This window comes from Delphinapterus leucas, chromosome 5 (assembly GCF_059928025.1).
Source record: "Delphinapterus leucas isolate spDelLeu-1000000601 "Yukka" chromosome 5, BTC_Dleu_Yukka2, whole genome shotgun sequence".
Classification (NCBI taxonomy): domain Eukaryota; kingdom Metazoa; phylum Chordata; class Mammalia; order Artiodactyla; family Monodontidae; genus Delphinapterus; species Delphinapterus leucas.
In genome coordinates, this window is record NC_143133.1 from 27,876,655 (window position 1) to 27,894,872 (window position 18,218).

The 18,218-nt window shown below is 39.6% G+C and overlaps 1 protein-coding gene across 5 annotated transcripts in view; it reads right to left on the reverse strand.

Annotated features, from left to right (window-relative positions):
- ALPK1 (alpha kinase 1) overlaps positions 1-18,218 on the reverse strand; it is a 120,937-nt gene that overhangs the window by 43,986 nt on the left and 58,733 nt on the right. For 4 of the 5 annotated variants that reach the window (XR_002647765.3, XR_002647766.3, XM_022596409.3 and 1 more), the window contains exons 3-4: positions 15,679-15,910; positions 11,216-11,370 (exon numbers count right to left, since the gene is read on the reverse strand). Coding sequence is in view for 3 of the 5 variants with exons in the window: in XM_022596409.3 (XP_022452117.2) it covers positions 11,216-11,370; positions 15,679-15,799 (276 nt within the window). In the remaining 2 variants the exon portion in view is untranslated. The remainder of the gene's footprint in view (positions 1-11,215; positions 11,371-15,678; positions 15,911-18,218) is intronic. The other variant, XM_022596411.3, reaches the window with a different exon arrangement.

Sequence of the window (18,218 nt, forward strand, 5' to 3'; positions counted from 1 at the left end):
AATACTTTCAAAATGTGACAGATTATACATATGTATGGAAAAGAAATCAATTTGTTTGAGACTATTCTGAGGAAGCAAGTCAAATCAGTTACTAGAGGGAGATACTTTATAAAATAAAGATAATAATACCACAGAGATTACTGAGAAAATTAAAGAAAAATATATGTAAAGTGCCTTGCACTTAGTAGATACTCCATAAATAATAACATTATTTTGAGTGGGTTGAGGGTAGATCTGTGGAATCAGTACCTGAGATCTCAAAATATAAAGAAAATTCCAAAATTTTCCTCCAAAGTTTACCAATGAGAAAGTAAGTAAGCTTTACTAACATTTTAAAAACTGGGTAGACCCCAGCCCCTTACTTTGCCTGTATGTCAGATGGTGACTCATCACAGATGGTACACAAGGAATTCCTCATCTTGGAGGGGCTGATGATGAGGACTCACCCACTGGACTGTTTTCAGCTTATTGTATTGCAGTTTATTTATACCTGGTTAAGTAGATTTACAGGCTATATTATCACAAATCATAGACACGTTAATTCATAATGAGAGGGAGAAAGACTGCAAAAAATCTCAAGGCAAAGTACTTTAAAGAATAGTCAAATGTAAAGAGTTTGGAAGTCTTTCAATAAAAGAAAGACAAGTGCTAGCTTTGTGCTTTGGCAGTATCATAGCCAATAAATTTTATCCGAGGTGCGATTATTGCTAATTGAAACAGACAAGTGCTCCAAATTTGCCAACCTTTTCTGTGATGACAAGTAGCTGACAATAGTATGTTATCCAACAGGTATTCTGAAAATATTTTTCAGATAATGAGGCTGGAAGTGTTTTCATCATTGTGATTTTCATACTAAAAGAAAGTATCACATATAAAAAACACTCACACAAATGGGAAACTTTCCACCTGTTTAAAAATCTCCCAAAAGAAGAACCTGAATGAGTTTTGACATCGTTTGTTAAAACATGTCTTCTGATTATCTTGCAGAAACACACAACTGACACTGAAGAAAGTGGAAATTTGCCAGCTGAATTTTATCAAATGATTTTTCGTAATTGGTAAATGGATTGAAATACGAGCAGCATGGATTAGCAATCACAGCCTATCTCTTATTCGGATCTACATATCTTTGAGACAATTTTTCAACTATTACAGTCAGAACTAAGTGCTGAAATAAACTGTACTAGCCATATCTTCAAAAGAAAGTGCTAAGCCAAATTTAAAAAATAATTAAACATACTCAATTACAATTTTAACACAAACAAAAAGGTTCTTGTGCCAATAATGCAGTTTAAAAAAATATTCATTTAATCTTCGTTTCGTTCTTCTTAAATTTCTATCCTAAAGAAATATGTATAACATAGTATGCGCAGCACATGCATATAATTTATTAAACAAATAAATAAATGTGTATCAGAGTGCCTGCTCAAAAGTTTTTACTGATGAGCAAAAAAAAAAAAAAAATTCAGATTCAGAAAAAAAAAAAGATTCAGAACGAATTAATCAATGGGATAGTGAAAATCTTCTTTTGTTCTATACAAACACATCCGAAAAAAGAAGGAAGTAATTCCACTCATCTATGAGTTTGTTGAGCTTAAACATTTTTGGTTTCTGCCCTCTGAGGCAAGTTGGTTTAATAAGCAGGGCAGGTGATTCTATATCATCCAAGGATGGTGGCAAGCAGATGGGGGTGGCACAGAAGGGAGGTCTGGAGTCATATCCCAGCTTCACCACACTTAGTAGTATGGATGGGGAACATCTCTCAAGCTCTCTGAGCTAATCATCTCATCTGCAAAATGGACATAATCAATTCTAAATATTTTGCAGGGTTTTATCAATATTATATGTTGTGAAGAGAATATCGTATCGAATCACATGAAATTGCCTGTATTTGGTGTTTGTTGACATACAGTACAACACTGTGGTTCAACTAATATAAACAGTATCAGATATGTTATGGAGGTGATGTTATTCTTACTTGCCGACAGGACTGAATAAGCACATCCCTAGGACTGATCATTTTCTGGAGGTTATCACTTTCTTTTTTCTGCCCAACACTTCAATCTGTTCATTTTCTGCATTTTGAGTTGGGTTGCTCTGCCCACTTGTCTTAGTTTGATGAATTCCTCCAAGACTTGGCTCAGCTTTTGGGCCTCATTATGGGGAGAGACATGAAATCCATGCCATAGGGTTAGTCCTCATCAAAGGGATAACTCGCATGCCTGATTCTGTGGCAACCAAAGTTTCACTGGTTGAATTTTAAGGACAAGTCACCATTTTCATTTATCTTCCATTGAAGCTTGAAAGTACCGTATAAAAAGGGGCAGTTTTTTGGCACAGTTGTAGAGCAGGCTTTAAATACTTGGTGATTTTAATCATACTCTATCTCGAAGTCTGAACACACAGAGGCCTTGGGGCTAGTATTTATCCTCCGAAGACTCCATTCTCTTGGTGCCTGATTTTTACTTATTAAATGAAATTCATTTTTGATGGATCTAAACCTTTTGGCTGGCTTCTTTTCAAAAGAAGAACTAAAATGTTCAGCAGAGGAAACTAAAGTTTTAAATGTTGGTAATTGGAAATTATAAAATTTGTCTCAATTAATTCTGCTCTGAGTAAAAAAGTCAAATCGCATTAACAGAGAAGGCAGAGGGCAGGTTACAGGGCAGCAGAGACGACAGGAATGCAGCAGGGAAAGGCTGCCCCAGCACTGCAGCAGCCCTGTGTGGAGGATGGAATTGTGTAGACTGATGGAGGACACGCCAGGCTCAGGCTAGGAAACCTGGGTGCTGTGGTCCTGCTGCTCCCACTGATGGGCTGTGCAACTTACAGCAAGCCACTTCTTACTCTCTCTGGGTTTCAGTTTGCTCATGTATCCAATGATGGGCTTGAAATAGATGACCTCTAAATTGCCCTCCAGGTTTGGTATTCTATCATTTGATAAAGAAATAATTTGTATTCATGAATATCAATTATGTAGATATATATAATAATGTGTATATCACATAAGTGTGTGTATGTGTCTTCACACATGTGCTAAAATGATCTCCAAAAACTTAACAGGAGAATAATGATACTTAGCTTACAGCAGGCCATCAAATGGGAAAAGAAAAGAATCAGAAACAAGAGCTCTGCATTTTGAATCTTCACTTTATCAGTGAAAAGATGCATGGTCGATGTCAATTAATTAATGATGTTAGCTTCTCCATTAGAATCTGAGCAGTTCAGTATTTGACTTTATATGCTCTTAGAGAAGCGATGCAGCATAACTTTACTATCCTCACTTAGGTTTTTGAACATTTGATCCTATTTAGATTTAAGGGCAACTGAACAACAGATGCTCTTCTCTTTCTCAATTCCCTTCCATATTTTTGTTTATAACGGTAAGAGATGTCTATTATGGAATCAAAGAAATATAAAGAATAAAAGTAACTTGTAATCCCACCACTTTAATAAAAATGTTCATTCAAATTTATTTAGATTTTATTGTTCAGGATTAGTATTAGATGCTTTTGTAAAATATACATGTTATTTATTTATTATTTCTAAATTAACTGAGATTCCCCCACCCTCACCCTAAAAATTTTAAGCAAGAAAAAATGTCAGATTGCTCTTTTAGAAAGATGGCTTTGGTTACAGTGTGGAGAAAAGCTGGGGAGCCATGGCAATAATGGGTACTATCTGCCCATGTATTTCTGGGTCTCCTCCTTCTGAGCACATGGTAGAATTGTGCTTCCCTGGCTCCTTGAAATGAGGTGTGACCATGTGGCTTATCTTGACCAATGGTCACTTCTGTATGGAAGTATTTAAGAGCCACTGTGCAAGTCACAATTTCCCCTTCCCCCTGCCATGGCAACCAGCAATATTCTAAATGATAGGTATCCCATCAAGATGTCTCTGAAGGGGAGTGACATAAGGCTGAACTCCCACCAACATTCCCTCAGATGGACATGTAGCAAGAGGAAGGAACAAATCTTTATGGCTTTAAACCCCTAAGATTTTGGAGTTGTTTGGGTTTTTTCCTGCAGTATAACCTTACTATCCTTATGACACATGGGACATGACTAGAAATAGGGAGAGGGTTGGATATGGTCTAAAGAGATAATAGGGGCTGAACTAGTATATCTGCACTAGGGTTGAAGAAGATGCATTTGGGAGATATTTAAGAGGAAAATTAGGATTTGATAACCAATAAGAAATGAGGGTTGAGGGGGAGATAGAGTTACAGGAGATTCCTAGGGCTTGACCGGGGTGACTGGGTGGTTCATTGTACCATTTAATGGTACGTGACCACTGGAGGAGGATAAAACGTAGTTGGCGAAGGGAGAAGGAGCTGGGAGATGAGGAGTTCAGGTTTCGAACCTCTTGGACTTGAGCCATCTGGGACATCCAAATGGAGATGTTTAGTGGGCTGCTGTATTACAGCTCAAAACGGCATGAAGTAGGAAGAATGATATGTTTTCTCCAGTCTACTTTCTCCAGTCATGTTTGGGGATGAAATAATACAGATACTAGATACCAGAACCTACTTTTTTTTCCTTGTAGACACTACTTTTGTTGAAATGTTCTCTGGAACAAATTCTGTTCTTGACTGGACTGTGGTTTACTTTGCCTTCCTCCCTATGGGGGCAGAGGACCACATGCTAAGAATCTTGAAGTCATTTGAGAGCTTTCTTGTTTCATTATATTCTACATGTGCATAAGCCAGCTTTCACTTGGTGTGCTAGTTTCCTGTGGGTGACATAACAAAGTACCACAAACGAGGTGGCTTAAAACATAAAGATGTGTTGTTTCAAAGTTCTGGAGGCCACAAGTCTGAAATCAAAGTGTCAGTAGGGTCATTCTCTCTCTAAGGTTCCTTGCCTTTCTCTTAGCTTCTAGTGTTGCCAGAATCCGTGGCGTTCCTTGACCTGTAGCTGCATAACTCCAACCTCTGCCTCCATCGTCACATGGCATTCTCTCTGTGTCTCTGTTTTCACAAGGCTGTCTTCCTATAAGGACACCAGTCAGACTGGATTAAGGGCTCACCCTATGCCACTATGACCTCATCTTAACTGATGCCATCTGCAATGGCAGTATTTTCAAATAAAGTTACATTCTGAGGCACTGAGAGTTAGGACATCAGGGTATTTTGATGGGGAACAAATCAACCCATAACACTTGGTAAAACTGTGATACCCCCCAAATTTCAGTGCCTTTAACAACAAAGTTTTTGGTGTTTGTTCATATTTCACATTGGGTGCAGTCTGTCTCCAACTCGGAGACTCTACTCCATGTATCTTGCCCTTTCCAGGATCCAGGCTGAGGGAGCAGCCCTTCTTTTTCTCATGAGGCAAAGGAAAGCGCCCAACTGCTGAACTACGCAATGGCTTATAAAGCTTCTGTCACTTCTAATCACTCTTCACTGGTAGGACAGGTCATATGGCTAAGTCTGTAGGAATTAGAAGAATATGTATTGACTACCCGCCACACATTTGGTGGTTAAAAAATGGGAGGAACCATTCCAACAAGCAGGCCTTTGACAAAGGGTTGCCCTATCTCTTCACTCTGGTAGTTTTTCTGGAACATGAATTAGGTCTTCTATTTCTCTTGCATTACTCTCAGTGCTCTATATCAAATGCCTGCCACATGTTAATACTCAATAAGTTTTCCTGAATGAATAAATATACAGTTCATATTCACTTTGCTTTTAGCATCCTGATGAAAAAGATTTCAGTTATTAAAGCCCCAAAGGACATAGTTAAAGATGAAAACCTCATTTGAGAAAATAAGTTGCTGAACAAATCATAACCCCAAAAGCACCTATTACTGTTCTGAGTTCTCTATTATTAATATGAAAACTGGTGCCTGAAATAAATGGTCTTAAAATTAGTTTTAAGAACATCTTTTAACCCAGAGCTTATTCATGGAGGAAATCTTATTGTTCCCATGGATAGCATCTCACCCCCTTACTTTGTCCTCATACCCGTATCTTTCTTCGACCTCATATTTCATTTTCTAATAAATTCATACTTTAGTTATCTTTTGCTAAAGGCCCTTCTTTATTACCTCTCTGCTTCCAGGTTACTCACACTAGACATTTAAAAATATTTCCCTGCAGTCTTGTAATGAGCGATTCTTACATTTATTCATATTTATTTATGTTTTAATTCTTGACGCTTTAATATTTTAAGTAGTTCAAAATTACAAATATCAACAACTTAAAGGCACCTAGATTATCTAAAGAGACATATTAGAAACAATATTCTGAAAGCTAAATTTATCAAACTCGATTCATTCACAAATGTTTTTCAACCATACGAGCATAAGAAAACAGTTATTTTTTTGGTCTCTCTTCAAATCCCTGCAAGGTAGCACAGATATTTCCCTAAAAGTCTGTTGAGTAACGGTTATCAGATTGTCCATCCTCATGGTTGTGAAGTTGAAAAGGAAATGGAAAAAATACCCTCATTGTGAGCCTGCTTCATCTCCTTGTACTGTATGTAGTTAGCCAACCTATAAACGGTGTGTCTCTTTACAGGGGTACCACACTAAATCCAGGTTCCCTCCCCAAACAGAAGCAGGGTTGGGAAGAGGCCAGTCCCTGCATCAGGACCCCCAAATCTGCAGGGAATGCTCAAAACCCTGGTCTATGAAACAATTCTTGGCCCTGCAGCCCTGTCTGCTCCCAACTGCCACTGACACGCAAATCTAAACAGGCCCTTTATCTCCCTTTCAAAAGTTTTCTTTTCGTATTTTCTCTTAATCATGTAGAAATTGTCCTTTTCAGGAGTGTGAAAGTCACTGAAGAAATCACGAAAGTTGGCAATCACATTGAGGCCAGTGCCTTCATGTCCTGGCGTCTCACAAGCAAGGACAGTTTTACTAGTTAGAACTCTGCTCTGTCCTCCCAAAACCAAGCTCAACTGAAGCTAATGCTAAAAGCCTTCAATACTTTTTGAAAAATCCATCAAAGGTTTTGCTGAATGATATTTATAAGGGCCTTACTGTTCTCTTTCAAAAACTGAAATGCCCTTCTCTGACAGTTGAAAAAAATTGCTTGTGCTTTTCATCTTTCCCTCTCAGAGTGTAAACATTGTTTTGAGTGAAAGGAGCTGAAGGAGCGCTTACTTTCCCTTGAAATTTTATTTTTAAATAAGAGAGGGAGAAAATCCTTTTTCTGACTAATACTAATAATACAGGTCAAAGTGTCAGGCGATATACAATTAAATGGAAAACAAAAAAGGTTCCCCCTCTTTTTCCCACAGTACAATGGCACTGGAATATAAATTACCGATGAAGATGAAATAATACTTCAAAGCTTGTAGGGCAGGGCAGGGCAGTGTTTACAAAGTATTTTCTATGGCACGATAAGATACTGAAGATGACGGTAACCCATGGACTTGAGGGTGTTGCTGAATAGTCTAAACCTAGCATGAGGTAGGATTTTAGGTCCCTATAGCCTGTGACCCCGTGATATGCTTTGTTTCGCAAGGGCAGCTGCAGTTATCAACAGATGTTTCAGCAATAAATAATTGGTATCATCTCGGAAAAGACCCATCTACCTGGGGAGAGGGCATAATACCAAAAACACTGCCCAGCTATTACAGCCACATTAATCTCCCATCTCTCCAGGTTTCTTGGGGAGCATGCTGCAGGTGTTTTTTCTGAGAGAGAGCAGACAAACTCTCTCAAGTCAGCAAGCTTTGTGTGGAGTGTAAAGGAGGTTGGCCCCTGCCATAAATTTCTGTCTGTGGCCACACACCAAAGGAGAAAAGATTGGGGGGATGGGGACTTAGGAGAGGGAGGAAACAGGGGAGGCTGTGGAGAACAGAAAGGAGAGCACAAAACACATACGATTTTTCTTGATTAAGTTAAGCCTAAGAGAGGAACATTAGAAATGACCCTTAATTTTACTAACTCAGGCGCTCAGCACAATTCTATGCTTAACTTTGCCCTGTTATTTGTGGAATTAACTTAAAGACAGCGTTTACACTCCAAGTGTAATGCTAATTTTTTAAATGGAAGGGAAACTTTTCATGGGAAGGATTCATTTCAAGGTAAGAAAAAATCACGGAAATTTAGATTTATAAAAAAAACGGTAAGAAGAGATAACTGAAAAGACAAACTTAGCAGCCTTTAACTATTTTTTATGTAAGAACAGAATCTCACAATTATAACATGGTCGTCCAGCTTCAGTAAAGTGTAATATTGAAACCAGTGGATAACGGGACAAAAACAAATCATGGATCATGGAATTTCCTCGAGATACTTTTGACAAACTAAGATATTAATAGTAGCCCGAGTTCACAGGGTGCTATAGTTTTCCGTATTTACAAAACAGAGTGGTTTAGCAGTTGTGCACTTGGGGTCTGACACAATAAGAAAGCATCCTGAGAGTCTTTAGGAGGTGTGGTTGCTTAATTTATAGCTTGCTGGGTAAGCGAAAGAAAATGATGCTCAGAGTTCAAAAAGCTCCCAGGTTAAACACATTATGGGCTAAAGCAGCCTAATGGACTGATTCTTAGAGCTGCGCCTGAGTGATCTTGTGAGCGGGGCACAAACTTCTTAAATTCTCTATGCCTTTACTTCCCCCCAGTTGTGACATCCGTGCAATATATAGAGGGAAAGTAGAAGGAATAATGAATGGATTCCTGAAATAGTCTAACAACTATGAGCTGTTTGTCTCACAACTCACATTAACCCCAAATGCAGCGAGACCTGAAGTTTTTAAAACACCATTTCCAGTTTTTCAGCCAACGTCACCACCAGCTTTGAATACGGCGAGGGGGATCTGGTAAGCGTGCATGGAATGAAGGGAATAAAACCCTGGTTATAGTGATGTGCTGCATCTCAGTTTCTCAGCCTATGCTGGAAATTCAGAGGAACTTTCTAAGCCCCAAAGCAGGGGTCACTCCCTCTGTGAAGCTATCCTGCTCTTACCTTCCGGGGAAGCCGTAGAAAGTTCTTATATGCCACTGGCCGAATCACACAGGGCTTTCCAAGCCCTTCTCCACTCACATTCCTGTTCAGGCTGTCTGCCTTTAATCTATAGCTTGCTGGGTAATCTAAAGAAAGTGATGCTCAGAGTTCAAAGAGCTCCCAGGTTAAACACATTACGGGCTAAAGCAGCCTAATGGACTGATTCTTAGAGCTGCCCAATTAATCGCCACCCTATTTTTTGCAGCAGTCATTCTTAAACTCTAACATGTAACAGAATCATCTGAAGGGCTTGTCTAATGTTGACTGCTAGGCCCTCACACCCAGAGTTTTTGATTTGGTAAGACTAGCGCAGGGCCCAGGAATCTGACTCAGTTTCTGCGTGATGCTAGTGCTGTTGTTGGGAGGTCTAACTTAAAGCACCATTGCTTTAGAGCTGCACTATCCAGTTAAACAGTAGCCCTAGCCACATGTGGCTATTTACACAGGAGTTCATTTTAAAAATTAAATAAAACTAAAAATTCAGTTCTTCAGTCATTCTAGCCACATTTCAGGTGCTCAAGAGCCACATGTGGCCAGGGGCTAAATGTATTGGGCAACAGAGATATAGAACAATTCCAACATTGCAGAAAGTTCTTCTCTACAGCTTGCATTAGAGTAAACAAGTTTCAGGACTTCCACCTGTGCTCTCAAGTTCATTCCTTGAGGCTTCCAGAGGGAGAACTGGAGCAGGACGGAGGAAGGGGCTAAGTCACAGCTCCACCACTCACTGGTCTGTTCCCCTAGGCAAGTTAATCTCCCTGCACCTTAATTTCCTCATCTGCAAAATGGGCTTGATAATGGTAATAATCACTGGAGGGCTACTTTGAGAATTAAATGACATGATGCATGTGCAAGCATTTTGTAAACTCTACAGTGATATACACACTACATTTTTTGTTCCATTCCACTTCTCCACTAACAAGAAGCACACTTATTTAAAACCCATGGTTCACCACTGAATTCATTCCAAGTATTCACTTTCCTTTGTGGTCCTCAGTCTGCTTAACCTCGGGTGTTTGTTTTTTGGAGGGCTGGAAAGTTTTTTGGGGGGCAGTTACTGTTCCTCCAGTAACAGTAATGACTGGACAACAGTAATGACTGTTGGAGTCATTGTCTCCAACAATGTTGTTATGTGTACATAGATTAGGGGATCTTCCCTGGATTTTTGTTTTAATAGGTAAAAACAATGTCTATATCTATACATTTATTTTGGGATGACCCCAAAACACATTCCCATGTAAACCAATAAAATAAAATTTTGGGAATATTATCATTGCTTGTAATGCCTGGTCTCCAGACAAACGTCTATATTTTATGTGAGAAAAAAAATACAAGCTAATAGAGTCTCTTCTTTGATAATCATCTAAGAGAATGTAGGAAAAAAAAAAAAACACTATCAGAAAGGAAAATGGCACTCCTAGTAGCATCCCCAGAACCTAAGCCTGAAATCTGAGCTCAAATCTGAGTTCATGTGTTATTCTTGAGGCTCTCTCCTGAGGTAGAGGTACCCATTTGATTAGTTTCCAATAAATGAGTTGAGGAATAAGCATGCCAATGACTTTGACATGATACTTCCTGAACAGTGTGAATCATGAGGAGATAAGGGAGTGAACAGGATTCCAGGCAGGGCTCAGGAAAGGGACATGCCAGGCCTCAGTAGCTTAGACAGCAAGTCACATGGATGAAATAGTGGTGAATTTATTTTTTTTTAACCTACCCAACTTTTAGAAAGTAGTATTTCAAAATAAAAATGCTATGAGGCATGGCGGAATCAAAACTACTGCTTCTGGCCCACCAAGAATATGCAAATAGGGACTTCCCTGGCAGTCCAGTGGTTAAGACTTTGCCTTCCAATGCAGGGGGTGAGGATTCAATCCCTGGTCGGGGAGCTAAGATCCCACATACCTCGCAGCCAAAAAACCAAAACATAAAAAACAGAAGCAATATTGCAACAAATTCAATAAAGACTTAAAAGAAAAGAATATATATATATTTTTAAGTCATGCAAATATTTCAGCATGACGTGACCACCCTTCTTCACTTGTACTTGATTTGCCTTTCCAACAGAAGGTCTTATGGGCAAGCAAACCCTCTTAAAAAGCTTCCCCCACACACACATTAGTCAATCTGGCAGAGCCGACCATAAGGGTAGGGGCTGTTTTATGCTTCAAAGAAATTTAATCTATTAGACCACTTAGAGGCTAAATGCCTCACTTGGGGGTGTCAGAGGAACAGGTGGTGTGGCTCTTCCTACCAGTAACTGCTCCAACCCGGCGCCAATCACATCCTGCAGGTTTGTTTTGTCCTCTGGGCCCACAGCTTGTTTGTACTGCCACTTTTCAGGCACGAAGGGCCACTTCATTTCCTTTGCCTCCTGGATCAGGGTTCTTAACTCGCTGGGGAGTGAAGCTGCAAAGGTCAGAGTTCAGGTAAGGAAATTGCAGTCAAAGAAAAGGCTGTTGAGTTACCAATGTTATGATGAAGCACCTCAGTGGCAAAAAAATTTTTCCTACCTCTTGCTGGCTGGCCTAACCTGGTGGTTCTGACTCAAAGAATAATAGCAAAAAGCTATCTGTCAGGGGTGGCCCTGTTCTACTTCGCCCTACGGGTAAATTGGGGTAGTCAGGCATTAAAAAAGGTTTTAGCAGGAAGTAAAGCACTTCAGTGACTATCTCTGCATGAAGAATCAGAGAAAGGAACGAAGGAAATATTATTTTTCCTGTAAAATGAGAACGGGACTGAGATGGAATGGCATTTGGGGCTTGTGGCAGCTGGGTAATGCAGAGAATCAATCTGTACAACCCCTTTTTTCTCCTCTAAGACCTCACCTCACCTCAGACTTTCCCTGTGGACTACATTTGAATATAGACAATGAATGCAAAAAACCCATATCAATTTATTATGAAATGGCCTTGTTTCACATTAGGAGATATAGTTAATCTCTTAATAGACATCAAACCTAGTTAATTATATAAGTCAACAATCTCCTATCCAAACTTGGGAAACCCAAAAAGCTCTGCAAACTAGAAGGTTTTTTTTAAGTTTGGCACCTGAACCAGACTTGAATTGACTAGAGGCTATTTATAATATTGTTATAGTGAGATTAGTCAACATTTTGTTCTGAAAATTTTAATGTTTGACTGTAGATGCTGCCCCAGCTTCTACTGGAGTGTTAGTATAACAGATGGTATACACACCATACTTCCCTTTCTAACATTTGAAAAAATTCTGAATTCTGCAGCACATGTGACCCCCCTCCAGGGCTGTGAATAAGGTATCATGGACTTGTATATATGACTGCCAGCTATATCTCCAGGTGCTTGTCTTGCAGACATCTCAGACTCAACATATCTAAAACTGAACTCATCACCTTTTTTCTAAATATTGTATTTCCCTCTCTGTTTTCTATTTTGATGAATGCTACTATCATTCATTGACTCGCCCAAGTCTGAAACCCAGAAGTTGGTCTAGACTTTTTGTTCTCTTCCTCCCTGAATCTAATTGGTTATCAAATTCTGTGGATCCTAAAATCGATTTCTTCCTTTTAATTATCAGTAATTCTTTCCTGAATCATTGTTTTCTATCTCCCCCCATCCATTTCATCTTCCAAACTGTTGATTCCCATTTTGCTAAAAACAAGATGGACCAGGCCATTGCTCTGCACAAAATTCTCCAATACTTTTGCACATCCTGTCCTCACTGTTTGCACTGCCCTCCCTCAATTGCCTCATGACCAAGCTCAGGCCCACTGACTTCATTCAGCATTCAGTGCAAACACTGCCACTTCTCATTAGCCCTGCCATGATCTCCCAGTGGAATTGAGATGTCCCTCATGAGTGCTCCCAAACCCACAGGTGCATGCTTCTTTCAGCGTTCATCCCACTGTTCTCTAGCCACATCTATCCTTTCATTGAACTGTGGACTGTCAGCTCCCTGAAAACTGGCATCACATCTTATCACTTTTGTAAATCACACCATGATGGTTAAAAGAAAGATTAGTCTCATGTTTACATGAGACATGCTAAATAAGACAAAAGAGATATGACAAAGAGAGTGAAAAAAAAGAAGAGAAGGAAGAAAAGCTAACTCTGCCTTGGTTCATGATGTCTTCTTGAGTCCTTGCTACCAGCTGGGCAAATGTAAGGAAGTCTCCTGAGGGGAAGGACTGCTTGGCATTGAGGGGATAATGCATGGGCTATGTCAATGAAGGATCGATCTGGACTGACTACTAAGGATAACTTACAAGTATCACACTGAAACCATTGTCCCCCCACCCCCTGCCCCATTCAGTAACTCAGAACTACTGAGCACCCTCTGTGCAATGGCACTCCCCCAGTGAAAGCAAAACCACAACGTTGGAAGCCTATGTGGTCACAATCTCCTCTTACCACCACTGACGTAATTTTAATCTCTGAAAATGTTTCTAATATACACATAGAGAAAATTTCTTAAATGATATTTCTAAATAGTCATGAATAGGATGACTATTCAGTTCTGTTTGCTTAGGACAGTCCTATGTAATCATAGTGTATTTATTAATAGTGCTCTTTCACTCTCAAAAGTACTTCAATTCTGATAAATTATTTGGATACTCTGTCCATGAGTGTCAAGCTCAGGAGTCAAAGGATTAGTTAAATGACAACAGAAATGTGATTTCTGGATTCACAGAATTTCACTGTATTTTGGCAATGAATAGCTTTAAATATTTTCAAAATTTCTTCATGATGATATATTTGTCACAAATCCTTTTTTCCTCCTCATACCACCCTTTCCATACAGATCGTGCCAGAACGTGGATAGTCCACTGGGGAATACTGAAATAAAAGATGCCTCTGAAGTATGTTTTAAAAATATATCTCTTTTTGGATTTCAGTTCCTTCTCTATCCCAGTGGGTTAGAGTTGCTAGGACTAGTCACCCATGCTGACTATGACAATTTCTGAAGAAAAAGGGTGGGGTTGAGAGGAAGAGGGAAAAGAATAAAACCCACAGTGTTCGTGTCTGAGTCTACCGGCTGGCCCCGTCGCCTTAAGTGACCCTGTACTAATGCCTTTCTCTGGGAGCACATGCGGGTGATGACATCAGTGGCGGTGGCAGCCCGACCCGTGAGCTAGAGCTGCTCAGAAACCACCTGCCGAGGGACAGGCTCCGTGTTCAGACTGTGTCCAACCACACTGATGGCGCTCGGGTGGACCACGCAACATGCAGTGGCGATGGGCGAATGCTGAGTTTGTCAATGGCTCAGCACAGGGTTCCTCCGCCATTGGTTTACTGGATTCAGCCAACCCCAGCAGTCCACCCCTGACCGAGCAGTAGCCTCCTCTGCCTCTCTGGTCACTTACTTCCCCAAGCAGCTTACCTGAAGGGCCATGGCTAACTGAGTGATTTTGCAGTCGTGATTTGCCTTATCTGGAACTAAACTGATTATTTCTCCTATTCTGTGGCACTTGGGAAGAAAAAGAAAAAGAAAATCCTTCCCGAATGAGGGCTCAGAGTCTTCACTAAGGAGAACACAAAGCTTAAAGGAATTTGGGCTGAAGAGACAAAGGACATGATGTAGTAAAAGGAGAAGAGAAAAACTTCAGGAGAAATAACAGAACACAACGCACTGCCCTGGGGAGAACCAGGACCAGCACTGGAGCAAGCGAAGTTAGACTCTGATGTATCTGGCTAGTAAAGAAAGAAAACACTAAGGCTGTGCAACAACTGGACATGGGGCATGTTATCTGGAAAGGAGCCTGGATGACAGGTTACAAAAAATTAGACTTCTAAAGGCACCTAAAAGTTCTCTTATAAAAATATATGTGCCTATATACAAGAATGTGGGAAAAAGACTCTCCTAGAACCTTTTCCCATTACATAATCAACAACAACAAAAGAGATGGGGAGTGTGCATTTTATATGGGGATCTTATTTCTGTAAGGAATAGCAAATGACTAAAAATACAAAGAAAAACATTAAAAGCACATAAAAGGGACACACTGATAGAAATGAAGGGAAATTTATGTGAATGCTAAAAAGAAATCTAAGAAGGCTGCCTCTTCAAAACTGGCTAGAGAAGAAATCAGAATTGCTTTAACTTTCTAGACTTTGTGATTGAAACTTCCCAAACAATGACTCATCTAAAACTATGAACGGCACAAACTATGAATGAGCAAAAAAGCCAAATTCTTAAACTCTGATAATGATGCAATAAGTATTTATCAGTATGAGTGGATCTATTTTACAAATGGCATGTAAATACAAGATAAGAAAATGTACTGATGATCAAAAAAGAGAGATGGGACTGATGAGATGACATATTTGTGGAAACTGTAGAAGTCTATGGAAACTGATGAGGCACAAAAGCCTAGTTTGAAAAAAAAGTATGTGCCACCATTCAGAAGTTGCTTCAATTTTTAATAATTGAAATTTACGTGCACCAGCCCACTTGGACCCTTTGTTCTTCTTGAACTAAACTGTTTCTTGTGGCCTCATGTTTACTGAAGCTTAAAATTAGAACTGACAGCAATTCACTGCAACAAAGTGGGCTTCCTCCCCTGCCCGTCCACCCACAGCCCATGTCCCATTCATGCCCTAGAAATCCACTCATCTCTCTGTGGTCATCTGCCAAGAGAAGAAAAATAGGGCAGAGATGAGAATGTGTTGTTCAGACAGGGGAAAGGAGAGCAAACCTGCTGCTCCCCATTCCCCCCAGCACCTCCCATCAGGACCTCACCTCTGCACCGCTGGTCCTCCCTCTTGTCCTCCTCTAACACATCTGACGCCTCCAACAAGAGCTGGTCCAGCACTTGCTTGCACTCTTGCAGTAGCACAGCTACAGCTTTTTGATTATTCATGATGATTACCCTCCCTCGATGATGAGTCGAGTGTCCCTGGGTCTACGGTGATCAATTACCTAGGAGAAGACATCGATTCTCAATAAAAGAGCCCCTTCAAGCCTGAGGTACCTGGTGAACAAAAGAGGGGGAAAGATGATTAACTGAAGCGTCATCAATTATCTGTAAGACTCAAGCAGGGAGGAATAATAGAGCAAACACATGAAAATACATGACAGCCCCTGAGGACTTTCTTAGGGGAGTGTGTGAAATTACTGCAGGGCCTGGTCTAGATGGGCAGCACCTCGAAGTCATCAGAGAGCCGAAGGGAAAGGGTCCTGGTGCAGACCTGGTTACCCACAGTGAAGTCAGTGGAATCATATGGAGCCAAGTGAAATGAATATACCCTATGATTCATGTATCTTCTGAATGCCTCATATCAGTGCCTCTGGATCCCAGGGGCACCACACTTTCTTGCCTCTCTGGAAGTCTACAGGAAGCATCTGGCTAACAGCTCTAATATTCAGACAAAAGCACATGGTAATATGAAGTTTACCACTCTCATAACCCACTGCTGATTTCCCCTGTGCAGTATTCTTTATGGTATTTAGCATCATATAATTTGGACCAAAATAGGCAATGACAGATGCCAAATTTAAAGCTCTTCACTGCCAGGCACATTGCCAAATAAAATAAAGAAATGTAATCCCAGAAAACCCAATTTCCTAGATCTATCATATGGATAGATCTACTTATATCCCATTTAACACATATACAGCTGACAGACTTCTTATATAAATATGAGTATACTGTAATGAGCTATTGCAGTCAAAGTAATTTCAGGAACAAAATAACCCACTGACTGTACAAAAAATGCCTGACAAATACTGAAAAGTCTCTTGATTAACAAATATTTTTTTTAATTGAAGTATAGTTGACTTACAATGTTGTGTTAGTTTCTGGTGTACAGCAAAGTGATTCAATTTCATATATATACACACACACACATACATACACAAACACACATATATATGTTCTTGTTCAGATTCTTTTCCCTTATAGGTTATTACAAAATATTGGGTATAGGTTCCCTGTGTTATACAGTAGGTCCTTGTTGTTTATCTATTTTCTATATAGTAGTTTAACAAATCATTTTGCTTGTTTTCCTTTTATTAAAGAATATACATTGTAAACAAAACAAAGGAAGTTATTCTCTCTCTGAATTTGCCAGAATAGACAGTGGAGCTGCTGTCTGGTTGTGACACTCTTGTATGGCATGTAGAATCTTATTACCAAAGAAAGAGAATCTGAAAAGGAAGAAAGTACAACAGATATATGATCTACTCCCTCTGTTATCTAGCAGATCCATGAAACACAATATTTCACTGTTTTAGTAATCATTAAAACTATTAAACCAGTGAATTATTGTGTTGGTGTTGGGGAAAATGTGCTCTGCTACACAATGGCCTCACTTTAAGAAGCTGGTTTTGAATCTGAAATAGCAAGAAAGCGTTTTTCTATCTTTTATCTATTCTATGACTTAACAGGAACAGAAAATGAAGGATGAGCTGTGAAATCTAAACTCTGTAATTTTCATTCTAACCTGAATTTTATCCTCGCTGTACTTTAGGTTTTCATTCACACACAGACAGACAGACAGACAGACAGGCAGACAGACACACACACACACACACACGTAGAAGTGCCAAAGCAAAGTTTTAGGATGCAACAGACTTGTTTCATGAAGACAATCAAGTACTCGTTGATGAAGAACACAAGCAGAGTTTTCATACAACAGTCTTGTTACTTGAAAGAGCATTTACATAAGTGAAGTCATGAAATTAGTTACTGGAAGCATTTAAACGTAAATATAAATTTAATCTCTTTTCTGTTTAAGATGTTTCATAGAGTATTCCTGCATGGATTGGGTTGTTGGACTAAATGGTTTTCAGTGTCCCTTTTAGCTCAAGTGTTTATGTCAATGTTTTGTGGTACAAGCTGACCATTAGCTTGCCTTTCTATGAAGAGAACTAAACAGTAAGGGCTGGTCAGAGAGTTAATCAGTAGACTAGAGTGAGCAAGAGGCCATGTAGCAATGATAGCCCATTCCCACCATTCCCTGAAAAAGGGAGATGGTGGCTATAATGGAAGGTTAGTATGGAAATTGGGAAATGCAGTTGGTGGATGAGAAAGTTAAGAACAAACTTTGTTTGGAATGAGTAACGGGTGAGTAGGACTCTCACTTTTCTTCAAGTCCTAAATTAAATCAAGAAGGGAGTTCACTTTCCCAGGATCCTTTTTATAGGACTTCATATAGAAATAGAGGTATAAAAAGAAAATATGAAGAGCTCATGCACAAAGAAATAAAACTGCACTATAATATAATTTTAATAGCACATCACCCCTTTGTCTAAAGGCTTAATGTTTTATTAGTGCTGTA